At 45.3% G+C, this 26,185-nt stretch overlaps 1 protein-coding gene across 6 annotated transcripts in view; it reads left to right on the top strand.

The window, feature by feature from the left end:
* RALGPS1 (Ral GEF with PH domain and SH3 binding motif 1) overlaps positions 1-26,185 on the top strand; it is a 168,654-nt gene that overhangs the window by 94,352 nt on the left and 48,117 nt on the right. For all 6 annotated transcript variants that reach the window (XR_006415633.1, XM_044439835.1, XM_044439834.1 and 3 more), the window contains 2 exons: positions 13,482-13,619; positions 16,121-16,214. Coding sequence is in view for 5 of the 6 variants with exons in the window: in XM_044439835.1 (XP_044295770.1) it covers positions 13,482-13,619; positions 16,121-16,214 (232 nt within the window). In the remaining variant the exon portion in view is untranslated. The remainder of the gene's footprint in view (positions 1-13,481; positions 13,620-16,120; positions 16,215-26,185) is intronic.

A 26,185-nucleotide genomic window follows, 5' to 3' on the forward strand; every position in this document is an offset into this window, starting at 1 on the left:
AGCTGCCTGCCTGCCTTTGTGGAAGTGGCGTCCAGCACCCTTTCAGAAATGGCCTTGAATCAATTCCAAGCTACAGAATAGAAAGTAAGCAGAGGAGACACACCTTTGTGGATGTGCTCCAGGTGGGGATTCAGCAACTCCCTGAGCTGGGGTTCAGGAGACCTGTTGGCATTTGATTGCACATTGCATTGTCTTATTCCCAATACATACCTTTAAAACGCGAGTCAAGAAAATAACATAAGGGGGCTTTGGAGCAGAAGTGTTTTATTTTCAGCTGATCTAATTCCGAGAAAAATGTGCTGGTAAAAATTCATGGACTGGAGACCAAATTGGTTATCGTATGTCTTGCTCTTTCTATTTCTAAGCCATCTTGGGAGGATAAGAATACTCTAAGTAAATATTCTTTAGGTTCCAGTATGTACTGCAAATCAATAAAGCAAGATATTATTTACAAAGACAGAAATATCCTGTAAGTCTTTGGGATTTGCTTACCATCTTATTGCATCTTTTATATATGTGGTGATTTTTGTTCATACTGCCTTCTGTTTTGATGGCACAAGATTAAAGCAAGAAATCAGGTCATAATTTCTCCTTGCACTTCTCTCTGACTGATCCCATTCATTTTACCACTGGGGTGGCATTCTATGTCATGTCACACGTTCTTGTTGGCTTGGCAAAATTCCACCCCAATTCACCATTAAAATACCCTCAGCCCTACCAAGACTAACCGGTCTGTTGATTCATCTCAGCAGAACCATTTCCCTGCCCCTTCATTCATGGAAAACTTCATCCAGATTTCTGCAGACCAACAAAACCACAGGCTTTTTGGCTTCATTTTCTGACTCTGAGCTAACCTTTTGAAAATGGTGCCTCTGGTTTTGCTGTCTGCTGACGCAGTGCTTTTGAGGGTTCGACCAATCAATGGTAAATTAATAAGTTGCTCGTTCTTGGTGCCCTGTGTTTGATTTAGTACACGGCAACTGTACAAGATGGTGCAGAAAAGCTTGTAATGAATAAAAACCGCCCCAGCCATCACACACACACACACACACATTTAGCTATTTCTTTTCTGGCTTTCCTGTCAGTGGACCATCATAATTTCTTTCTCGGAAAAAGTGGTGGAGCAGGAGAGATGATAGCCGGGCCCTAGTGCTCTAGGGTGCCTGTTGGGTGAGCGCTTCCCTCCGGTGACATGGATGGTGTGCGCCGGTTGCATATGGGCTCGTTCCTCAGATTAACGGCAACCACAGAATTTGCTCCGTGCTGGAGTCTTACCGGGAAAGGCTGCATACCCACCGCTTCTCTCGCTGCTGCTGCTGCTGCTGGCCCAGGAAGGGGATCCTTCCCCTTGGGGCCACGTCTCCTCACTGGTGAACCGGATGATAGCAGTCCTGGGGGTTGCTCTGTAAATTGGGGCTACGTCGGAACCAGTCACTCTTACCCCACCCTATCAGTTTGAGCAGTGTGTGGCGATGTGGAGGTGGTGATCACTGTATGACGGCAACGGGGGCGCTGGCCACTTCTCTGGACCAGGTGAGCCCGTGGCCCAGTTTGCGCCTGCCAGCAGCTAGTGGGCAGACAGTTCTGCAGCCCCTGGAGAACCCAGTGCTCTGCGTTCAGATGTCGTGCTGAGCTCCCTGTGAAGGAGCGGGTCTTGGGTCCCTCCATAAAAGCAGAAATGGCAGGTGTGTTTCAGTCATTGTGAGTGAGCACCCCCGGCAGGTTTCCTCAGTTGATACCTGAAAGCATCGGACTGCGGTTGCACTGGAAGCCTAAAGAACACGAGTAACTAGCACTTTGCGGGGTGGAGGGACAACCGGGAAAGCAGCGTGCGGTGCTTTGAATGAATCGCCTCTGATTTCTCGGGAGTAGCAGGGAGAATTGCTAGTGGGGAAGCATCCAGTGAGCTCTCAAGAGCAATTCCTGGCAGAAGAAGGACTATGCATCTAAAAAAGGGTTGTGTTGGCTGAGCAGCACTCAGAATCTAGAGCCTCCTCAAACTAACGTTTCCCTTTGCCTCCACTGAATTGGTTGCAGCTGAAAGGACCGGACCAGGGCCGAACCCTCCCCTACTGCCCTCAGATGGCTTCTCTTCTCGCACCACCCTCAGCTGCCTGAAAGTGTCTTGCTGCTTCAAATGGTTCCACCCTTGCTCCTTCTCAGCCCCTTATGCCCGCCCGGAGATCACTTCCTAGAAACCCTCCTGAGGTCCTGCAGCGTCCCTCCCGGCCCTACTGGAAAAACTCATTTCCTGTGACACGCCCCACGTCCCTTAGAGTGTGCTAGCGAGCTCTTCTTCCTCTGCTTGCTCCTTGTCTCCCTCCACCGATTCCTTTGCCTTGTCTGCTGTTGCCCCCCTCTCTTCTTTCAGCTTTATGATGGCATTGGTTAGCTTGGCATACATCAGCCAAGTGCAAATTGAGCGTCTTGCAGAAACAAATAACAAAAGACACCCTGAAGGCTTGTGCCCTCAGGCTGTAGGACCAAGTGGCCAAGGAGTGTCTGATGCTTCAGTCCTCCTCAACTGGCATCTCTCTTCTCATCCTTGGGCTCACAGCAACTTTCCAGGATTTCCGAAGCTTAGCTGGCTCTCTGCTACTTCCCAGCTTATCTCCGAGTCCACTGGACTGGTTGGGAACTCCGATCCCTCCTCTTCATCGGATTTGGAATCCGTGCCCACATCCCTCGAAGGCTTTCCTGCAGCAGCTGTGGGCCCAATCTCTATACATATAAAATCACATGTATGAAAATTAAAACACATAAATGACTCCCAATAAATAGTTCCATTTTATTTAATAAGTTTGTTTTTAGGCAAATTTTAATAATTACCGGTTTCAGTCACTTGTAAATTGCCCAGAGCCTATGGGAATGGGGCAGTATATAAAAATTGAATAAATATACTCAGTATGTAACCGAAAGTTCCTTGCAGCAGGGACCAGTTGTCTTGTTACTCCATAAAACACCGTGCATAGCGATGAAATAAAAATACCCCCGCTCCACCTGTGAGCACACTTGGATATCTTGCTGATTGTCATATGTTTGGCCATCTTGATCTTGATAGTTGCTGCTGAGCCGTGCAGCCCATGTTCCTTAGCAACACCTGTGGCCTCACCTGGAGAGCAGCGTGCCTCTGCGGGTGGGCAGGGCATCGTTTTCCACCATGTGTCCTGGCAGCCGCCTCTCGCTTTACAAAGCACGGCCGTCCTCTGTAACGTATACAAGGGGTAATTGCAGCAGGACGGGGTCCTTACGTAAGCTGCATCGCGTAGACGCAGCACTTGGAGCCACATCTGTGCGTTTTAATCACTGCTTCTGCAGCTGCCTTTTTTCTAGTGTTTGTCTTTTATTTATCGTTGTTATGGTAATATTACAACTCCTTCCATAATTGATACTTGTGGGTTGCGTGAGAATTGGTGCCAGTGGGGGGAACAAGCAAGTACTGTGGGGAGCGGGAGTTGTGGCCCAACCGAGGCTGTAATTTTCAGAATGTGCTCTCCGGGGAAGGGCCATCATTTACTGGATCTGAGAGGAAGGCCAGTGACAGCCCCCACCCCCCGCCCCGCCATCCTGCTTTGCCTGATGGCGATCAGGAATTCGTGTCAGCAACACCCTGAGTTGGTTTAGTGGTGGGAAAAGAGGATGTTCCCCTTGCATCAGCTGAAGACTGGAGTCTGGAAATCCTTCTGCTGCAGGGAAAGTCCTGCAGCATGACATCCCTTGGGCAACGGAGGTGAATCCGGGTGACCAGGGTCGCTCCGTGTCCCTCCACTCCTTCAAGGAATGACTCCCACCTCTGCGGCTGCTCGGAGCTTTTCCAAGCCAGTTGGTCAGTAGGAGGGCACTCTGGTGACACGGTTTGTGCGGTTTGGAAGTATTCTTTTCCTGTGGCTTGCAGATGACCGACTCTTCTGTGGTGTTGGGGAAAGGGCACTGCCTGAGTTACTTAATGCATCTGATGCGCTTTCTCAGGCGCGTCAAACTCCTTAAAGTGTCCAGAGGGAGAACAGCAAGCAAGCGTCCCGTCCTGTCCTTCCTGCTGAGAAATTTCCCACAAATTCCCTTGTTGTCCACTTTAGCAGCCACAGACTCCCCTCTGCCAAGTCACCTTCTCCCCATCCACACTTCTGCTCCCTGCCGATTAATTGCAGGGAGTCTGGTCTTCCTCCCTCCCACTGATTATTCGCCTGGGTTTACAACGGCATCGATGGATGCTGCTTTACTGCCCAGGTATCCCCGGCTAGGAGTCTGGCTTCAGTAACAATGGAGAAGTGTTTTTGTGGACGGAAAATATTTTTGCCTATGGAAGCAGCTGCCCATGATCTCATCTCTGGAACGCATCCTGAAGGCTTCTCATCTTATGGGGCTTCTCTCCCCACCCCCGGCTTCTCTGCACAGTAGCATGTTCAAGAGCCAGGAGTTTAGAAAATGAACCCTTGGAGTGCTTTCTTTGGCACTCCAAGGCGCTGTCAAGCAACCCTGTCCTTTCTAGGGAATGCGCAGCTATTGTGAAATAGGCTTTGTTTTCGAGTGTTCTCCTCCTGCAAAACACACCTCTTTAGCACTATAAATTCCCATACAGCAGGAATTCTAGGTAAAAGAACTAGAAGGATAGTCTTGTATAAACAATACTTTTTCCATTAATGAGTGCATTGTGTGGATATTCCAGTATTCCTTGCTACGTTCCTTATTTCATGGTTTTTTGTTCCTCTGCTGCAAGGACTTCCACTTGCCCTCTTTTAAAGATTTAGAATAGGGGTGGAGAACTATTAAGACTGACATTTTTTAAAGGAAAGTACAATTGAATATGGAAGCAAACACGGTTTGATCCAGGTTAATTTTCTGCATTTCACATCTTCTCACTCTGACTTTCTTCTGGCACTTAAGTTGTACCTCCTCATGTGATAGTTTCTTGAAACCAACAAGTTATGTTAATCTTCCAAGTAGTTGATTTGCTGTGTATCTAGCTGAGTTTTTGCAGTAACATATTTTCATTTGATAATCTGATATTTCCATAGTTTAAAATACTTTTAGAGTTTTGTTCCCCACACCCACGCATACTCTGATTGGGAAAAAAAAGGCTCTCACAAAGTTAGGAAGTACTGCAGATGCAATTTGCTTATATTTGGGGGATTTTGTGTGATGCTTTTCGCTTGGCAATGTAATTGTGTATATATTTAGACTGGAAATTATCCACCTAGAAAATTATCCCTCAGCCAAAAAAGCAAAAGTGGCACAAAATCATAAAAATGCCTGCCCAACTTTCCAGAAATGAACTTTTTCCTCAGCAGCTATCTAAAGCACAAGATCATATATTATAATTTTATATTCATTCATCCAAAGTATACACCCCAGAAAATACTGCGAACCAATTAACTGTAGCCATTCCTAAAGATATTAGAGTTTTAGCTCCCAGTGAAACCCATAATAAATATTAATACACAAGTGCACCCCTAAACAATAAAAATGTAATAAACACAAGTCGTTGTTTTGGTATGGTTGTTGCATTTTGTCTTGTTTGGAGGAACAATGTGGTGCCCCCCCCCCCGCCATTTTGACTGGAATCCATGAAGCCAGCAAAATCTTACTCATGGCGAAGGAGGCAGGGGTGCTCAAGAGTGTCGCGTCGCAGGTCCTTCTTTGCCCATTCGTTTCTAATGGATCGTACAGACAGGCCTGCTTTTGGAAACACAGCCAAACTCTAGCAGGCCCCCCGAGGCAGGTGCCCCCAAGCAGGAAGGAGGCCAGAGTGGAAGAGTGCCAGTGCAAGAGGTTGCCAGGATTTCTTCCTTTCGGAACTAGTGTGTGTGTGTGTTGGATCTGCAACGGCAGTTAGAAGCCACAGTGAGACTCCTTCGAACTGAAGGAATTCCCTTTGGAGCCAGATTGGGCCCGGATCCGTTCTTTTCCCCTCTCCTTCCTCCCCATCTCTTGGTTGCTGCTCCATGTCTTGAACAGCCTTTCTAACAGCCTCTCACACTAGGATAATGAGTTTATAATTATCCACACACCCTTGTCGGGACAGTTCAGAAAATTCTGTTCCGCTCATCTCCAATGATGTTATTTTTTTCTCTTTTTCCTTAGTCTGCTCTGCATTTCCACATCCTCTCTGTCCAGCTCTTTTCCTCAGTACTTTTTTTTTTTGAAGAAATCATAAATAGTATAGTTTCTCAGAATATTCAGTGGGTCTTTCAAGTAATTAGAAGCATTTATTGTTGTTGGTCAAGTGAAAATGAGAGTGGATGTTATAATTTATGTCCTGAAGGGTCAACATGATTATCATATTTCTCAGAATCACTTTTATTGCACAATTCATTTAATTAAACCCTTTTCTTCAACTGAGCAGGCTTCCAGTGAACATACTGTTGTAGCACCAATAAAATGGTTATAAAAAAGGAACAACGTCCAGCAACATATGCAGCCGTACAGTGTTAAGACACATTCAGTGTTGGTGCCAATTGTAAAATAAGCACGCATGTTCTAAAGGCAGTCTGTATAACCTCCTGCCATGTAAAAACATCAACAGCAAGTTTCCGTGCATGAAAGACACTATGAAATGGGGAAATGGTTGAACGAGGCCAAACTGAGCCACTTATTAGCAGTGATCTGAAGATAACAAAGGACCCCGTACGTAGGGGAACTGGTCTCAAGTTCTCTGCGGAGCACCAGCACTGAATCCAAGGGGTCTTTTAAAAGTGTCTTTGGAGGAATCGACACGGAAACCATTGGAGGATCTGATGGCTCCATAGCGGTCAAATCTGTGAGAGAAAATCACGGAAAATACTGAACTTCCAGAAATGGAGAAGTGCAATGGGCACGTCCAAGTGTCACCCATAGCTTGACATTTGATAATATAAAGCGATCCCTTCACAGCTACTGGAGGCCTTAAACCAGAGAAAACACAAATTGGAGTCCTCCCAGGTTCTGTCTTGCAGCTTTGGGAGACAGTGCAAAAGAAAGAACAAAGCAAACATTGATCTGCAGATCAATATTTCAGGAATTGTTTATTGATTTGATTTGTGCTCTGGGAGAGCCCCAACTTAGCTTCTTTGGGAAAGAGATGTAGAGTCTGGAAGCAACCACCAAGAAGGCCCTGCCTCACATCCCCATTGAGGTGGGTCAGAGAAGGGTCTCCTCAAAAAACCTTAAAACCTAAGCAAGCTCATGTGGGAAGGTGCCATTTCTCAGGTGGGCTAGGAAAATACTTCCTCCAGTAAAATCAGGACAGCTAAGATGGAGTTGGGTGGACTTGAGTGGAATGGTGAACACCCTAGAAGACAGAATGAAGATTCAAGGTGATTTTGATAAATGTGAAAGCAACAGAATGAGATTCGACAAGGACAAGTGCCAAGTCCTCCACCTCAGAAAAAGAAACCAAAGGCATCGACACAAGAGGGGGAATACGTGGCTCAACCGAACTGAAAAGGAAAAAGAACTTGGAGTTATTGTGGACAATAGGCTAAATATGAACCAGCAATGCAATGCAGCTGCAAAAAGGGCAGATCCTATTTTGGGATGCATTAACAGAAATATTACTTCCAAATCACGAGAAGGAGTAGTTCCTCTATAGTTGTCACTGGTCAGACCTCATCTGGAATACAGCATCCAGTTCAGGGCACCAGGATTCAAGAAAGTTGCAGAAAAATTAGAAAGGGTCCAGAGGAGGACAACAAAAATGATCCAGGAAACACTGCCCTATGAGGAAAAACAGAGAACTGGGCATGTTCAGCCTTGAGAAGAGAAGGCTGAAGGGGGACATGATATTCCTCTATAGGTACCTACAAGGGATGTCACAAAAAGGAAGGTCAAGATCTCTTCTTGCTGATGCCAGAGTATAGATCACGGAATAATCAACTCAAGCTGTGACAACTTGATATCAGGAAAAATTTCCTCACTGTCAGAGCAGTGCAGTAGTGGGACCAGCTGCCTGGAGAGGTGGGGGGCTCTCCCACACTGGAGACATTAAAGGTGAAACTGGACAGCCATCCAAGTGGGATGGTGTGACTTGGTGTCCTGCAACAGCAGAGGTTGGACTCGATGGCCTCCTTGGCCCCTTCCAACTCTTCTATTCTATGATTCTGTGAGTTCATTTGAACGAGCAGAGAATTTGTCAAGAGGCTTGAGTTCAGCTGAACTCCACTGGTTTCCCAGATTGTGACATGATGGGTGGAAAAGACAATGAAAACAAGTTCAGAATAGCCTTTTAAAAAGCACTTTTTCAGCAAAACCTCCTCTCTTTTTCTAAATACATTTTCAGCCAAGACATGCACTATGTGCCACCATGTTTCCTGACCCTTTCACTGTCCAGAGATTGGAGCAAGTTCCTGTCAATTTTGTCTGTTAAAGCATGTGCTTGTTCTGGCAGCTCCCAGCCACACTGGCTGCTTTGCTTCGTCCTCTGCATCTGTAACCTTCGCTTCATGTCACTAGATGATGCCTTCGTAAGAGACTCACGCACTGACAGCATGCAAGCATTAAACCATGCAGACTGAAGACTGGTGCTGTTAGTCTTCCCATGGCTACACCTTCCATCATTCTGGATGGTTGGAAAAGGCAAACAATGGCCGTTTTGTGGCATGGCAGCAAAAATACTCTAACAAACATGCAGCCATGGTGGAGCCGGGGGAGCTGGAAGTGGGACATGCACCCAAAAGAAGTGCTTCAGATGGGTAGGAAAAATTCTTACACGGGAAGTTTGAAATGATCAAAGACACATGTAGAACACAGAAAAACAAAAGCATTTGACTCATTGTGTAAACTTGCTGCAACACATTTCTAAGCACATTTATGGGGAAAACGTTGAATGTGGGCTCACGAACATGCATCCAAGAAGTCTGGGTTTGGAGTAGATGACATTTTGCTTTCCCCCCCAGATGTGTAGTATCTCTGGTGAGCTGCCTGGCTTTCCTTCAGATCACTTAGCTGCTTGAGAAATGACATCAGGGGTGTAGGTGGTAACCCCCCAAACTTTGCTGGGTGCTAGAATAGAATGCATGAAGATATTTCATCTGCAGGAAATGATTTTCGATTCCCAGATGGAATGACTACATTTTGAAAGAATGGAAACTTAAAAATGCTAGGTTGCAGTTACTTAAGTTGTCTTACATGAAGATAATCTATTCCAAAAATATCTCTGCAGTTTTATCTTCCACATGTGCATTATGATGTAATGGGATGTTAATTAGCGTTTCTTGTCCATATTGCCCAATCCTGGATGATGTTTTGTTTATGGGGGTTTTTTTTCACTCCAAATGTGCCCTATGGAATATTTCATGACAGTTTGCTTCTTGGAGTGGGATGAAATCTGCATTTCACTCTCACAGCTGCTGTTCCTGTTATTTTAGTCTTTGGAATTTATCAAGAGACCCTGATGTGATAAAACCACATGAGTGCAGCTCTGGGAGCCAACCTTCTTCCTTTCTGAAATCTTAGAGTGTTCTTTCCAAGGCAGGGCAAGACAACATGGAAAAAATGTCGTTTTAATCATAAATGCATTCTCTTTCCAAAAAGAAAAAGACAGAAAGAAAATGGAAAGCTTTCTGTGGAAATGTGGTAGTTTTGTTTAATAAACTACAAGTTATTTCCTGCATAATAGAATGTACTTTTCTTCTGTTATGCAACAGGCAAAGCCAAAGTAAAAATTCTGAAGCAGAATCTTTTCAGAAAAATGTTACATATTCCTGCTCAAATGCCTGTGTCCTTGATTTAGCTAGGAAGCCATTTTGACAACAGGGTGGATGGAGGCAGGCCCATATACCAACCTCCAAGCCTTAGCAACAGTAATTAATGCTCTGGTAACCTCCTGCTCAGACTATTGTAACACGGTGGACATGGGGCTGCCCTTGGACCATCCAGGCATTGCTGTAGGTCCAGAACTGGCCCAACCTGCCAGTTTGCTGATGGGGACTGGCAGACGAGAACACATCACACCAGTCCTATATCAGCCACACTGGCTCCCAGTTGACGTCCAGGCCTGGTTCAAGGTTTTAACAATAACATATAAAGCACTAAACCTTTGGGACATGGTTATCTAAGGGATCGTCTCCTTCCATACAAGCCAGCCTGAATCCTAAGATCACCTGCGGCAATCCTCCTCCAGGAGCCCCCCTCGAAAGAGATGGGGGGCTTTTTCTGAGATCGCACTCCAATTACGGAACTTGCTCCCCAGAGAGGAGCTGTATTCATTCTGGCATGAGGCTGAACCCTTTTTAATTGATAATGGTATTTCAATTAGCTGCATCAAGGACTGGCAGGTAGGCATTTTTAACAGTTTTATTGTTGCGATGATCATTTTTAATATTTTTTTTCTCTATGTAAACCTTCTTGAGTTTTTATAATGATTTGACGGTATATAAAACCTTTAAATAGCGAAATAAACCTCATTGTTGGAACTTGGACTCTTCCATGGGGACCCTGCACCTGTAGTCTGAGAGCTGATGGGCCAGGAGGCATCCTCTGAAATCTGCCCAGTTCTGGCCAAAAAGCCACTTGCTGATTGTGTGAGCAGCATAGGCATCAGATACGACTTATAGCATGCGGCAAGGGATTTATTTATTCATTCTATTTCTGTGCTGCTCCATAGCCCAAAGGGCTGTCTGGGCGGCTTACAATAAATTGGAGCTATTCCTTTGACACCTCTGGACATTGCACAGCAACCCTCCGTTCTTAATTTTATCTCTCTCTGAATATCAGTGTGTGCTTATGCATTCTGTCTGTTGGCCTTAAAAGGGTCAAGGTGGACCCCACCCTGCCTCAACAGCTCCGGCGCCATGACTCTCAATACACTGCAGGCATATTCATACCCTGTAAACCCTTCAGTTCACCCATCCTACTTTCAGTTCATGGGCAAAGCAGCCTGATTGATGATGGTGTGAATTATGAGGAGGGAAATGCTCAGGGTGGTGGGGCAGTTAACAATGCTGCTTTTTTAAACCAGGGGCTTGCCGACTTCAATCTGAACATATTTCATGTTTCGTGTGATATGGCTAGCAGCTTCTTTGCAAGGGATAAAAGTGACCTTTCTTCTCACACTATAGCATTACGTGCAGGCAGCCAATTCTAATATTTCCCTGGGAGAACCACCTTTAGATACTGTAATTGTATTTTGTCGTTATTGTTACTATTATACTTTGTGATGTATTACAAAGTATGGATAAGTGTGTGCTGTATTTCATCTTGTATGATGCAACTTGCCCAAAAGCCTTTGAGTTCAATTTGTGGAAAAGGCAGCTGTCGGTATTTTAAATACATAACAGAAATGCATGGAAATTATAGCCACATCTGCTTGCCAAGTCTTCATCAGAGGGGAGCCTTATGATGCAGTGATCATTTGACTGATTTCCAGCATCTGCCCTGTGTAGGCTTTACTTCATTACAAGATTGCCCTTCATTGCCTTGTACAGACGCAGGGGCAGGGATGGGGAGAAACTAGCCAGGGAGAACCTGTTGAAGACCAGCCAGCCAGCCAGGGCACTGCGTTCACGGACCGCAAACTGCTAGCAGCCTGCGTATCCAGTGCAGCAATCTATGGTCCATTTACAAGGGAGGATTACCTTAAATTTTCATTTAAATTCATTCCTTTACTGAACAGCATCATTTTTTTTTTCCAGAACATGGCCAGAGTCGTCTGCTGTAAAGTCAGTGGCAGTGCCTGCATGTTCAAAACTGAAAATAGGTGGCAACCATTCAGAGGATGCAAAATGCCATATTAAATTATTCTAAAGAGGGAATATTAGTTTGCTCTTGCAGCTCTACTGAGTGATCCCGCATGGGCGAGACCCCACAGCCAGCGAGCTGTTGGACAAGAGCTGCAAAATTCCATTGCCCCCTCCGGCCAGCCTCCCCACAAAGCGCCAAAGCGGGACTTTAGGTCGGTGGGTCGTGGCTTCCCTGATTTCCACTCCATGCTCCGGACAGCGACGTGGAATGGACCGGGTGCTCCCGATCTCCTGTGGAAGCATCGGCTTCTGCAGCTGCTGGTGGGGGCGCCTGCCCCCGTCACCGTCTATGCCCCAAGTACAGGGTGGCAGCCTGGATCGCGAGCAGCAGCCCTCCTCCTGCTCCAGGGATCGGGCAGGGCCCCACCCCGCAAAGCAGAACTAGCTGCGTGTGGGGTGTTGCTGGAGTGCGGCCTCTCCTCCCTCTTCCCGGTAGGCCTTTCCTAGTGACAGAAATTTCAAATGTCTAAATTTATTTACGTAATCATTCTGTGCTCCAGCCCATTTTACTTTCCGCCTCTGCTTTTGAGTCACTGCACTTAAACCCATGAGAAGGTGGAGACGTCCTGCGTTACGTTGCTTTGGTGTATACAACAGCTGAATAAATGAGAACAGAATTGGTTCGTAATCATAAAACACGGCGACGCCGATGGGCCGATCGCGTTTGCGCATTTCTCGCAGTCCGCGGGGCCCCTCGGCGATTTCCTTGTTGCATTTGTCTCCTTCTGCAGCATGGAAGTCTTTCACCGCTCAAATTAGTTTTCGCCTCCGGGCTCCCCGTCCGCCTCTTCCTTGCTAATTGCATGATTAGTGTGTTGATACGGTGTGTGTGCGTGAGTGTGAGTGAGATCATAGATCCTTTAGAAAGCATTTTGAAAAGCTGTACCCACTTGACCCTACCAGTAGCTAGACACTTCTCCATTCATCTCCTTTGTTCTTCTGCTCTTTTGTGTTTTCGAACGGCAGGAGAGAAAAAAATAGTGTCTGTGCAATATTGTCCAAACAAGATAAAATCCTGAGATTTATTTTTACATTCTGCTTCATAGCAGACTTCCTGTGAGTGCAAGCCAGCCATGCTTTCTTTCCCTATACCCTTATATTTTGCTGTGTAAGCTCTCACAGGTAGACGTGATTCCTAGCCTTCTGTATGTAGTGATTCTGACCTTGGGATACCTCTTGCAATCAAAGTAATAACATGCCTGTCATTCATTTTTGAGCAGGAATCCACGTATGACTAATTCTTTCCCCCGTAACATCGTGGCTTCTCCTGTTGAGTCATGAACTTAATAAATGTCTCCACTAGCACCAAAGAAAGAATAAAATGCAACCTCAGCATGATGGTCGACTGTTGATTTTGCAGCATGCAAGATCTGCAAACAATAAGATTATTATGAATTACTGGGTAGCCCTGAAATGATGCCAAGAATCGAATTTTGATTATGGCAACCAAGAACGTTCTGGTTGTGAGCAGACAAGTGGAGAAGTATGCAAATCCAATCATCCCTTGCATTTAACTTCCAAACCGAAGGAGGTTTAAGTCCGTATTAAGCAAAGAGACCTTGCCAAAGAGGAGCACCTGGAAGCTCAGCGTGCTTGCTTCGCTTGCTTTCCTTCAGTCTCCTGGGCCGCCACGGATGTTACACTGCCAATCTCATAATGTCCTTGAGTGAGCTCTCCAGCTGTTCCTGACGGTGCTGTCCTTTGCACTGAATTTTCTTACACCTTGATAGAGTACGTCAATTAACCTTCCCCCTTCTTTAATTTCAGGGATCTACCTGTTGGATTTAATCTACATTGATTCAGCATATCCTGCTTCATGCAGCATCATGGAGAATGAACAAAGATCCAATCAAATGAACAATATCCTTCGAATAATTGCTGATTTGCAAGTTTCCTGTAGCTATGGTTGGTATTTTTCTTCTTTACGGATATTACAGTAATATAGGAAAGTAGTTCCCGTGTACCTCATATAAAGATGGGCCTTAAGAGATCATTTAAATCAGAATGTCCACACTGCTAACAATTTAGAGCATAAACGTCCACACTTTTAAACTTTTTTCATTTTCCCTCATTTTTGTTATTCCTTGTTATTGTCTGCTTTTATTATGTGTTTTTGTCATTTTAAACTTTTTTTTCTGATTGTATGATACTTGTACTTTTATCGTCTGTTTTTATGGACTCTAAACCACCCAAAGAGCTTTGGCTGTGGGGCGATACAGAACTAAACGTGTGCATAATCTGAAAAGGGGCCCCATTTTCCAGCATCTTGGGGCTTGTTCATTTTTAACATGCAGAGGATGTTCCTTTCGTTTTCATTCACCCTCTGTGGAATTTCAGTTTTAATGCCAATTTGTTTTGTGTGTTTTTGTTTTTGTTGGCCCAACGCACATTAGCACGGTCAGATCCTTGTTACTCTCCTCAGAGACCCCAAGCAGGAGGTTCCAGATATTGCCTTAATTTCCGGGCCACTTTATGGGACTCCTTGCCTGGCGAGGGGGGAATCCTTTCCAATTCAGATCATACCACTCTTCTGTCACCTTCAGGAATGGGGAAGAGAATACTCAGACTAGCTGTGCCTGTCTCAGAGAAAACAGGCACACAAAGCACTTTTAGGACAGCTGAAAGTGTTCTTCCTCTGATGCAGGCATGAGAACTGGGAAATGTCCCACATGAGATACGGGGGTTTATGATGCCAGGTGGACTGCTAGGCCTGATGTTCTTCTGGCAAGACTTTTCATGGGGACAGTCGTGAGAGAACCAGAGTGCCCATCTTGGGCGTGCTCTCCACCATTTTTTTTCACCAAGCATCCCAGTTCAGCTGCCGTAACGGCCTGCTATACTCTTGACAGCAACCCGGTTAATGGGCCTTCCAGAATAACAGGCAGGGGACAGCATTCCCACCTAGCTGGACAGCAGGACTGCAAGAGCTACATTCACTATGGAAGTATGAAAGACTTAATCCTCCAGCAGGAGGACTTCAAGGTCACTGTCAAAACAGTGGTGCGGGCTACCGCTCTGCCAAGCATTCCGCATAGTGGGAATGAGATTACTTCAGTAGACTGGATTATTGTAGGTGCCTCCAGAGAGCCAGAGTAGATTCTCTGTTGCCACGTGTTAAAATAGGTAGCATTAAGTTTCAGCCCACCGCAGATACACACAGAAATGCACATGCCCACCTGCCCAATCCCCACAAAGCTCTCCTGGCAGGTACCGGCACACCACTGTTCCCGCTCAAGATCCAGGAATTGGCTTTCTGTTCAGTGGAGGCTGATCCTGATAAAGTGCATTATCCAAGAACGTTCCCAGCCCTCTTCAGGGAGCCAGCTTGGCTGAGTGAATGGTATACCCAATGTTTAATAAATAACAAATGAATAGATAATTCAGTTAATATAGAGTTAATAAATATTAGCTCGGCACTGGTGCCTCACAGTGCTAGACGGCAGCCGTAGATGAGCCAATGGGAGCCCAATAGTTCTTGTTCATCTTCAGTTATGCTGTAGCCGATTCCAAAATCGACTTGCTCTGTGGATCTAAGGAGAAAATCTTGCCCTGTTTTTCTGTCAGTCCCCCTGCCGTGTGAATTTTAGCAGAGCCCTCTGTTTCTTCAGGGTTCTAGAAAGTTCAGCTCTCGCACACATCCGCTGGACAGAGTTATTTGATTTCTGGATGCCCCTGGCTATGTGGGCAGGAGTGCTTAGTCTGAGCTGTCTGACCCAGGTGCCTTTCATTCCTTGAAAAGTTTGCACCTTCCACGATTATAGCCACTTCCCTTCTCGCCGAACTAGCATGCGGAGCCGAGAGCTGCAGCCCTGTCCATGCAGTGGGGCGTCATTACATCAACACGGTTGCCTTCTCTGAGGCAGCTTGTGCATCCCGGAGGTATAGACTCCCCCACAGGGGCCAGCAGGAAGAGGGAAACCACCAACGAAACCACCTTTCGTTAAATTGCCCTTTAACAAAAAAGAAGGCTCCGGGCAGAGGAGAAGCTCCTTCCCGTGGTGTCTCCCTGCAGCCCTGTCTGCCCACCCAGAGGAAGCACTCTGCAAGCACATAAATTGGAATGAAAATTCATGGCAAGTTCCTTCTTTCCTTTCCCTGCCAGTCATCTCCTCGCCCAGCTAGTTTGCTTATCCTGATTTTCACGCTAAAAAGAACTGCATCACAGAACGTGTCTTGTCCGTGCGTAGCCTGAGCCAAGGGCACACTCGTCCGTAGCATTCCGGTGTGGTGCTTCATAAACTCCAATCCTTCGGCTGATCCTCTCAGCTTGGGGAAAATATGATCGGGGCCACTTTTCAGACTAGAGAGTGGAAAGAAGGAAAGATTGAAGCATGTGGTTGGAGCACAGGAACTGCTTTTCTTCTTGTCAGCTTTGGGATTTATATGCTCTATTTCTTTTAATGCAGATCATCTTATAACATTACCCCATGTGCAAAAATACTTAAAGTCTGTTCGATACATTGAGGAGCTTCAAAAATTTGTGGAAGACGACAACTATAAGTAAGTGGGATCCCTTCCTTTGCCCCAGTTCATTCCATGGAAAAAACGACCTAGGTGGAGACTTGAATAAAATAGGGTTTGTGTTTTGTTTTTTTAAAGTATCCTGGCAAGGACAGCAGTACATGCTTTAAAAAAAAATCAGATTTATGCAGTGATGATATTTGTCAAGGGCCTGAGTAGATAGATCTTGGGAATGAGAGCCAACTTCATTTCCCAATTAAGGGCAATTTATAAAGACTTGGCATAAACATCAGAGAAGCGTGCTTGCTATTTCATTCACTGCAGTTCCATGCTCTTAAATTGAGGAACACCGTGTGAACACGCAGTGGTTTTGTAATTGTGTCTCGTTGAGGGATTTAAGGGGCTGTTGGTGTTGTAAACAGTTTATGTTATGGTGACATTAAGCTGGAGGACTGGGAGCAAGGAGCAGGTACCAGCAGCTGACAAAACATTGCATTACTAGAGTTTCTTGTACCAGCCCAGATGTGTTTGTTCGAACTCTGCTGCCTCCCTGGCCCAGGCAGCAAAGAAGTCCAGCTGCAGTTTTCACTGGGCTGTGCCCGGGCCTGTCTTGCCAGGGAAATCCTTGCGACCAGTTGCAAGCAGAGGGATGGGGAGGAGAAGTCAACGGCTCCGAAAAGCATCTTCCTGCAGTGGTTACTCCCGTGTGTTGGTGGGCAGTCGATCACCTCCCTCAGGGGAGCAGGAGCAGAGGAGTTGGCTTGTAGTTTCCACCAGTCTGTGGCAGAGGCTTCTGACCCAGGGACGCGTGCGTGTAATTTTGAATTCTTCAATTAAGGCTATATGGAATAATTCTGTGACAAGGGATGGTACTTTGATTAGTGTGAAAGTGGACTCGATTCTATCCGTTCCGCTTCCTCTGAAGTTTAGAGGAGGGAACTTATAAATCAACTTTTTTGAAGGGGCCCGTAGCTGCAGTTGCTCAAAATGTTTGTGAATTCTATATATTTGAAATCAGGAGACAGCAGTGTATGATGTACATGAATTATGAACACATCCACAGATATATTATTTTGACAGGTGTAAGTAACTAGACATTCTTTTAAAAGCCTGATTGTTGTAGTGGACAAAGATGGCTAGAAATATTTAGAGTTTATTTCTACTGGCTGCTACAAATATTTAGAGTTTATTTCCCCAGAAATCAGAAAATTAGAATCAGAATTAAGGATTTTTTAATGCATTGGGACTGTGGAGGAAATGAGTAATAAAGTATGGCAGAACACCCTCCAACCTAGAGGACTTGTGGGATCTGAGGGCAATAAATTCAAAATATATGTAGGGAAGCACTTTAGAGATATTGCTGGAACTGAGGCAGGGCATGTAATTTATACTGACCCTATTATAAGATTAATAGTAGTTTTGTAAAATAAGGATTGGGTTCCCAGGGATGTGGCAGTCAAGCTTATGGCATTGAAATCATGGAATACGGCTATGGAATCTTTTCATGGTCTTCATAGGAATGTGGCAAGATACCTATGTTTGCTGACACCCTGCAATTAAAGTGGGTAATGTGTACAAGTGGACATTCCTTTTTCAATTAGTTAATTATAGGCAAAACTGTTGTCTTACGGACAGTAGAATTAAGTGCCAAAAGGAGGAAGTGGTGGTTGATGGCCAAAAGACCACCAGAACGGGACGGCGTCTCTGATACTTGTTGATACACCATTGAAACGGTCAGGAACTCCCCGCTATTGGAGGCGTTGAGTGTTGTTTTTTGTTATATCGCTATTTTCTATTTCCCCTTGATCCAGAGAGATCTCTGGAGCAGGAACAACAGTGGATAAAATAAACATGTTAGCAATATACATAGATGGCCTTCTTTATACAAGAAGGAAAATAAAAGCACCTTGGGCCAGGGCACTCCTGATGGACGCTTCCTCTGCCCCTCCGAGAAGCATATTCAGAATCAGAACACAGGAGAATTCTTAAAGGGATCCAATTTTACTGCGATGAATTTTGGGACTACCTGAGCAGCACATCCCTTCTCTGTAGGGTGAAGACAGACCCTTGTGTCCCCATTCCTGGCTCTGCATTTTCACTGGAGAGGCTTTTTGGGGCGGGGGGGGGGCAGGTGGGCAGCCGGAGCAGCCCAGGGGTAGCTCCCATCCTGACCCCTCCAGTCTCTTCCCTTCCCTACTCACCAAAGGGCCTTTTCCGCCGTGCCACGGTTGCTTCCAGCCTCAAAGAGGCAGCTGGTGTGATTCTTTCCACGCTGGTAGATCAGAGCAGGAAATCCACATTGTCCCATAGCCCCTTGGATGCTATCTAAAACATAGGAATGCTTCCTATGACAACGTTCAATGGTTTTGCTTATCATATATCTGCCTCTACCAAAACAAAACGGGTTGCCACTGTTGCGAGCTGAGGCTCCTCCTCCTAGCAATCGAAAGCCACCCACTGTTTCCCTTGCAAAGTGCTCTTCATTGACCGAGAAGCACAAATCACCCAGAATGAATCTCTGAGCATGCACAGAGTGGTTTGTTGGACACAACCTGGTATTCCCCTCCTTATGCACATGCCTGAATGGTCCTGACGGGTGTCACCCTTTTCTTAAAGACACATTAAAGGAGCTTAAATTAACATTTGACTGTATCTCTGCATGAAATTCAGGGAAAACACAGTTCTGTAGAGATTTAATTTTGGAATGTAGTCACTGGATGGAAAGTGAGGTAATGTTAGGGAGCAGTTTTAATGCTGTTTTAACCAAGGTTCAGATGCTGCAGCGAGGCATAATAGACGTACAAAAGCGCTTGCTTTTCTCCAAAACTGATCTCATGGTTAAGTGGTAACAGATTCATGGAGACATTGTTATGTAGGGCAAAAAAGATTGTGGATTATAGTCTTGTAGACCTAAACCATACTCCAGGAAATATTATATTTTTATGACCCCAGTATTATTGCGTAAAATAGAGGCGGCTGAAATAGGCCCTCAACTCTGTGGAGATCATGAGTCCATGAAATGTGGAAATTAAGCACACTGCTATTGAAAAAAAGGATTTTGATGGATAAAATGGATCTATATATTAGAGGTTTTCTTAATGATCCATTTGTGACAAACATTTTATTAGTTTGGATTACACTTAAAGCTTGTAAGTGCAGTTCGTTATAGCTGTGCCAGAAGAAAGAGAACAATAGAAACTGTAATACAATTTTGAAAGAAATTCAAAAAACAGAAATGGAACAAAAACACCAGTAGTAATCAAGGGGGTGGAGACAGGAGAAGATGGAGAAGGGTTGGTGGGTGCCTGTTCAGCTGCTAAAACAGCATTTTACTCAAAACAACAAATATTTGAATATATTAACAAGGCAGGGAAGTATACAACCACTCTCTTGAAGGGTATCCAGAAATTAAGCTGTTTGACAAAGTTAGATAGCAATTGAGCGTTTACCTTCCAAGAAATTTACCAATGAGTTTATGAATCTATATAAATCTAATAATCCCTCTAAAGCACAAATGATTTTAATAGTATATATATGGTCTTAATAAAGACCATAAGAGTTAGAGACCAAAGTTTCCATTGAAGAGGTTAAATCTGCAACTGAAAAATTAATATTGGTAAAGCACCTATCCAAGATGTGTTTTTTGGGAAATTTTATCAGGAAGTTAGTGATTTTTCTAATGCGAACACTGCTTAAGGAAATACTCCCCATTCAAACTTCAGAAATGAGTGGTTGCATTCAAGTTCTAATAATAGTAACCCTTTGTTACCCAGAACCCTGGTTCAAGAAGTGAAGCAATATAAGCAAAGCTGAGAGCCAGGACAAGACAAAACAGGAAAACGGCTTGCCAGTCAGTGGTCAGTTAGTGTTACTGTATGTACTTTAGTGCTCGAACTGTGGTGAGCTGAGGATGTATATGTGCAGGAGGGCGAAGTTGTTTCTCTGACCTTGAGGAAAGCAAAATTAAAGAATTACAAGCCACACTGCACTTCTGTAATGCCGTAAAACGGAACCTCTGAGATTCCCATTCCAAGATCCTTTTGCATGTGAGTCAGAGTTCCATTAGACGGCATTTCTGTCTTCCTGCAATTTGTTTCTGGGCCCTTTTTCCACATGGATCGTCTCCAGATTCCTTCACGGTCCTTTAGCATTTTGCAGCTTTGGGATCCAGTCAACAATATTGCTCTGACACTTTAAGTGAAGATATGGCCCACAGTGGCGCCCCCTCCCAGACCGTCTAATTCAGGTTGAATCTGCGCTGAATACCCGAACGGGCAGAAGATAAGCAAAAAGGATCCCCACAAGCTCATCCGCCCAGGCTGTGGCGACGCATGCCAGTTCTGCCTCCCCATTCGTAGTCAAATTGTGCATGGGCAAGGCCTTTGTATGAAGAGACCCTAAGTGGCCCCACTGAAGGAGCGGTAGCCGTGCCACCAGATACTTGTGCACTGGGGGAGGTTAAAAGGGAGACGGCCTGCACCTGTTTGCAACCAGCAGCCCAGGTAGATGCATTCACCCCACATCACCTCGGCCGTGCCAGCACAGCGGGAACCGGGGAGCAGATGGACTCAGGTCCCAGACCCCTCTCCTCTGCCATGCATCTTGCCTCCTGCCGCCCTGTCCGGTCAGTCCTTGCGCCCTCGTTCAGGCAGAAGCTCTCTATTATCAGGAGGGGGAGATGCTGCAGCCCGAACTGGGCACCCCAAGTGACATGAGGTGGCCCAGATCCCGCCGAGGCGATCGCTGTTTCCTCGCTTTGGACAGCAGCTAGAAAAGTCAGTTCTCATTTTGGGGGGCAGAAAATTCCGTTCTACCAATGTATTTGTTTCTGGTTTTTGTCTGGATCCGACTGAACGCAGATAAGGGGATGGTGAAGTTGTTATACAAGAATCCTGCTTACGGTATCACGTCAGTGAGATGAGAAAGCGATTGCAGCGTAGTGTGTCACTCTTCCGAAGCTGTGTGTGTGCATAAGTAAGGCTCTGTTGCCCTTTCGCCATCTGCTGCGCAGATCGCCCAGAGAAGCGACTGTGTGGCTGCGCTGCAGATTATGAGATGCTGAAATCAGCTTGATTCTGTCATGTATTCATGTCCAAATGACACAGCACATTAACAGTGAAATGCCTGGAAGCCCCAGGGGGACACTGGATTTCCTGCAAGATGTTAAAACCGAGTTGCAGATACAGAACGACTTTGCCCACAATTATAAAATGTTGCCCCATTGGATGCCCACATGGGAATGTTATGCAGATGTGTTTAATTTTGCCCCTGCCTCCCCATTAACCGCCCCACAGCTTTCCACTTGGAATCGCAAACCTAGTTTGCTGGGGATTTGTTTTCTTAGCATTATTTGTTTTTGTTTTTTTAAATATGTGTATCTTTAAAGCTAAACATTATACATACAAACATTTAATCAAAACAAGAAGTAGAACTTGAGCAGACATGTCTAATATTCCCCTGCATGCAATTATCACTCAGATTAATGACAGTTATATATGTATGTATGGTTGGTTGGTTATTTATTTATTAATTTATTTTATTGCGAGCATTTATATCCCGTCCTTCCACTCAGGACGGCTTACATCGTATAAAATTCTAAAATACAATATTAAAACTACAATTATTAAAACATTTAAAATTGAATGTATGAACTAAGGGGGAAAAGGCAACTAAAATAGAAAGGTATGTGGGAATGAGCAATATTGGTTTTGTTGTCGACTTTCTAGTGTTACATTGTGCGGACTGGAGGCAGGGAAGCATTCTCTGTAGCAATGATGAGAAGTGCATGACTGCAGTGCGTGTGTTATTGTTGGAAGGCTGTTCTTGGGCTTGGCGCACATCACAGCAAGATAAACCACCCAGGCAGTGAGCCACCACGAGTTGGTGGTTGTGTGAACAGCCCGTAGTGCATCTGACAGACAGTCGCCTTGCCCCTTCGCTGCTTTTTCTGGCAGGAGTGGAAGGCCTTTCCTTCCAATCACGCATTTTTCCCTAGCACCCTTTCCCCCCAGCAATCACAAACCGCAATCTCTAAATTGACAGCCCCCCCCCCAGACGGCCCAAGTGGCACATTGGAACGGCTGTCACTGACTGGCCTCTTTTTTAATGCGCCCCACATGTGTACAGATCTTTTCATATGGCGCAGAATTCCCCAAAATGGGATATCTCAGCTGGGGAGGGTCCTGGGGGGTGTCTGCTAAGTGCAGCAGATGCTGACCCCAGACATTGTCCCAGAGAAGCTCCAAATCTCTTTTCTCTTTGTTTTGATGTGTCAGCTGTCAAAAGACAGTCTGTGAAGTCAAAGCATAACTGCAAATGATGTTTGCTAGTGGAAGAAAGCAGGTGCCTCTTTGCCCTGCTTTGCAGCAAGTTCCTCGGCGTCCCACACCCATCAGTTCTGATGTCTCCAGCTTGTCTCTAACACTTATTTATTCATTGCATTTTGTAGTCATTCAGTCAGTTTGTTGCATTTAGCCATAGGCCATTACAAGTTAACAAGGCAAAACATTGGATTAACAAATAAAGCCATGCATCAAATGTATCAAAACATAATACTAAAAGACAGACCAGGCATACGTCAGGATGGTATCCCCTTCAAAGGCTCTTTAGCGCTTGCAAAAAAGAGCAAAAAAGAGAAACTTGGTAAGGCACATGCACATTAGCATCTGATAACAAAAATACTAATTTCCCAGAATCAGAGCAGGCATTAAAGGAGGATAGTATACTAGTCAAATAATTTTCTCTAGGTTCACAATATAAAGAACAGTGAAGAATATAATGCAAGATAGACACGCTGCTCCATGAGAATATGAGAATAGCGACTGGATAGTAAAGCTGTATACGTGGTTTGGAAATGAAGGGCTGTAAAGGCCACCCTAAGGTGAGAATTAGGGATGGAAACTAAGCAATCGGATCTTAGATGGTCATGTTTAATTTGTTTAAACCAAGGAATGCAGAACTGAGAGTCAGTCAGTTTAGGGTATCTGAATAAAATGTCCAATCTCTAAGGTGGGAATTATCAGCTGTAGCCCCTAGGAGGTTGGCAGGGATGGAGTATCTGTCTTTGATGGAGTTAAGGAACCTCCAGGGGTATTATCAAAGTCGTGTAGGGCCTTTTGAGAATAACAGTTTGAATGATTTCTGCCCTAAAGAACTGAGGCTGGAGGAGGTGTTCCGATGCTTTAATATGGCAAGGTGCGCAGGAGCCCTAAGAGAAGGGACCCCGGTTCCTGCTCTTAACAGAGCAGCCTGGGTACCCCTAGGTAGGGCAGGTATACGCCTCAAAAAAGCCTTCTGAGTTACTGCCAAGTGAGAGAGTATGCTCTCATTCCACCCACATACTTCAGTACCATATAGGAGAAGGGGAACCACCTTGGTTTTAAAGAGCTTCAATGCAGGATCTATCAAATGTCTCCTTTAGTATAAAAAAGTGCAAGATGGACCCTGCAATCCTAAGCACTGAGGTTTTAACTGTTTCAAAGGTGGAGTTTCCAGTTTAAAGTGTCCCCAGATGTGACCCCCAGGTATTTAAAAAAGCAACCCTGTTTGATTGGGTTACCAAGGATGCTCCAAGATGAAATTCTGGGGTTTTTTTTTTTTCCAAAGACCGTTACTTTGGTCTTAGCATAATTTATGTTAAGGTTTTCTTCTTTACAACAGTGCCCTAATTGTTGTAAAAACCTTCTTAAACCAAATCAGGACCATATCATCAGCATCTGGTATTGAAATTTTTACCTGGCCCAATGATGGGGGTGTGAATCATGGTCCTGATAAGCTCTCTACAGTATTATTTATGTAAAGACTGGATACTCGGGGGGCCAGCACACACACATGCTTCACACCTTTTCTAATAGGGATTTTTTAATTTTATTTTTTTCGGTTAGGGAACCAGAAGTTCCCACCCTGATTTGTGCGACTGTGTCTCTGTGGATCTCCTGGAGCAGAGAGAGAAGTCTTTTTCTAGGTTCATTGCAGCCAGCTTTAGCCCATAGGTGTGATCTGTTGATGGAGTCAGGTGCTCTGCCAGGTCGACATACGCAACATGGAGCGCCTTTCTGTGCCCATGAATGCCAAAGTGGGCCAGCTGATACAAAGTTAGGCAGTGGTCAGTGGTTCCAAGGCCTTTCTAGAGACCTGCTTGTACTGGGTGTAGAATGTGCTCTTCCGATCTTCCAATTTTAACAGTAGGTCTTTACTACAGAGTTTTGCTGGAACATCGAGTAATTTTGTGGATCATGATCTATCCCCATAGTTCTGTCCCCAGGCACTATGATGCTTACCTTCCAGCCAGGCGGGATCTGGCCTGTTTTGTTAACCAAAGCGAACATTCTGGCCAGAATTGGGGTCCACCATTCTGGGAAGGCTTTAAATAAATCTGGTGGAATCATATCCTTTTTAGGGGTTTTGCCAGATTATGTATACCACCCCATAACCTGCAGGCCTGTTTGACAGCTTGCCTTTGACAGCTGTCAAAGCCAGGAACTTCTACGAAAATCGGGATTTAGGCAGGGTTGTCTGGGTATTTTGGGCAGGGACAAACATATGGGAAAAGTTGCTTGCCATCTTCCACAACCCACACTGGATCAACCAGCTGGGTTTGGACAGCAGAACAAGCCCTTGCAATTGGAGTTGCCCCAGCACAGCCCATGGACTCTCAGGGTGGTTTATTAGGGAAAACAACCCAGCTACCCGCCAGGAAGCTGTTTGGATTTGGACAACACGACCACCAACATAGCTAGCTACCCAGAGTGGGTTGCCGTGTTATGCAAAATAAGTAATCTAATTTAATTTTGGCAAGGGTATCACATCCATGCAATGATATTAAGATTATATATATAGTCATTTTCCTTAGTTTGACTATTCTGTGTGAAATGGAACAAAACAAAGGCTTTCTTTAAATATTTAAGACGATGACACAATATTTGGAAAGACTACAGAAAATGAGTAACTTCATTTTTCCCCCTGAAAGCAGTTTTTAATCTCCACAGAGGGCTCGCTAGCAACAGAGAGCAGTATTTACATCCATGTTGATAGAGGTCATCCAGTGCTCTCCCTTTTGATCTGTACGCTCATTGCTTGAATAAACATGCTCATGTTCCCCATGAAGATATTAAACCTTAGGCGCTTAGGAAGACTGTAACAAGAATCAAAGGAAAGAGGAATGAGGGAAGGAGAGCGCAGAGCCAGACGGTCAAGTTGCCCAGAGCAAGGCTGATCTCTCTGCGCATTTCTTTGGAAAAGCGCAGCCTCTTACACGGCCATGCCCGTTGGCTCAGCAATGCAGGCTTCTTCTCTGCAGGTGGGTGTAGAATGGCATCCAGACCGTGTCCTGGGCTGGGCGTCTTTTCTGTATGTAGTGATTCCGAAGGTATGTTTTGCTTCCTTTCGTTCTTTGGTCTTCAGCATAAGCTCTTTGCCTGGGATGCATCAGTGCATGGATGACTTGGTTTTCTCCTCAACGGCTAGGCCAGAAGAACGTGTCCGCCTGCAGGAGTAGCAAGCACAGTCGGGTCTCACGGGGGAGAAGTGCCTCCTGGCTTTCCGGCCCCTTTTTCATGAATCAGGAACGGTAGCTGAGTTCCTCAGAGGAACTGTTCTTATCCTTGGCAGAATGTAAGATTTGTCCTTGTATGATGTTAGTCCATTACAGGAAATCGGCTGGAAACATCCCCCTTGGAGACTTTGCCTCTTACCCCACCCTGTGGCCACATCCCGTTTTCCTGGGAGAACATACCATCGGCCCCATCAGTTTGCTAGCATCTCTTCATTCTTTCCGGAATCCACACAGCCTCGCATTTGAGAGCGGAGATATGGCAAACCCCTTGAGCGCAGGCAGAAGCCCCATCCCTCCGTCTGGCTGGTCCAAATGCTTCTTGCTCAGAGGACCAGTTTCCCCAGACACCTTGTAGTTGGCAGACCATGTGTAATGCAGAACGAAGGCAGCCCGGCAGGCTGCGCATTTCTGCAGAAGGGGCCTCCTTTTCCCCATGTGTTCCGTGTTGTGCAGGCCT

Source organism: Varanus komodoensis, unplaced genomic scaffold (assembly GCF_004798865.1).
Source record: "Varanus komodoensis strain SLA01 unplaced genomic scaffold, ASM479886v1 scaffold36, whole genome shotgun sequence".
NCBI lineage: Eukaryota > Metazoa > Chordata > Lepidosauria > Squamata > Varanidae > Varanus > Varanus komodoensis.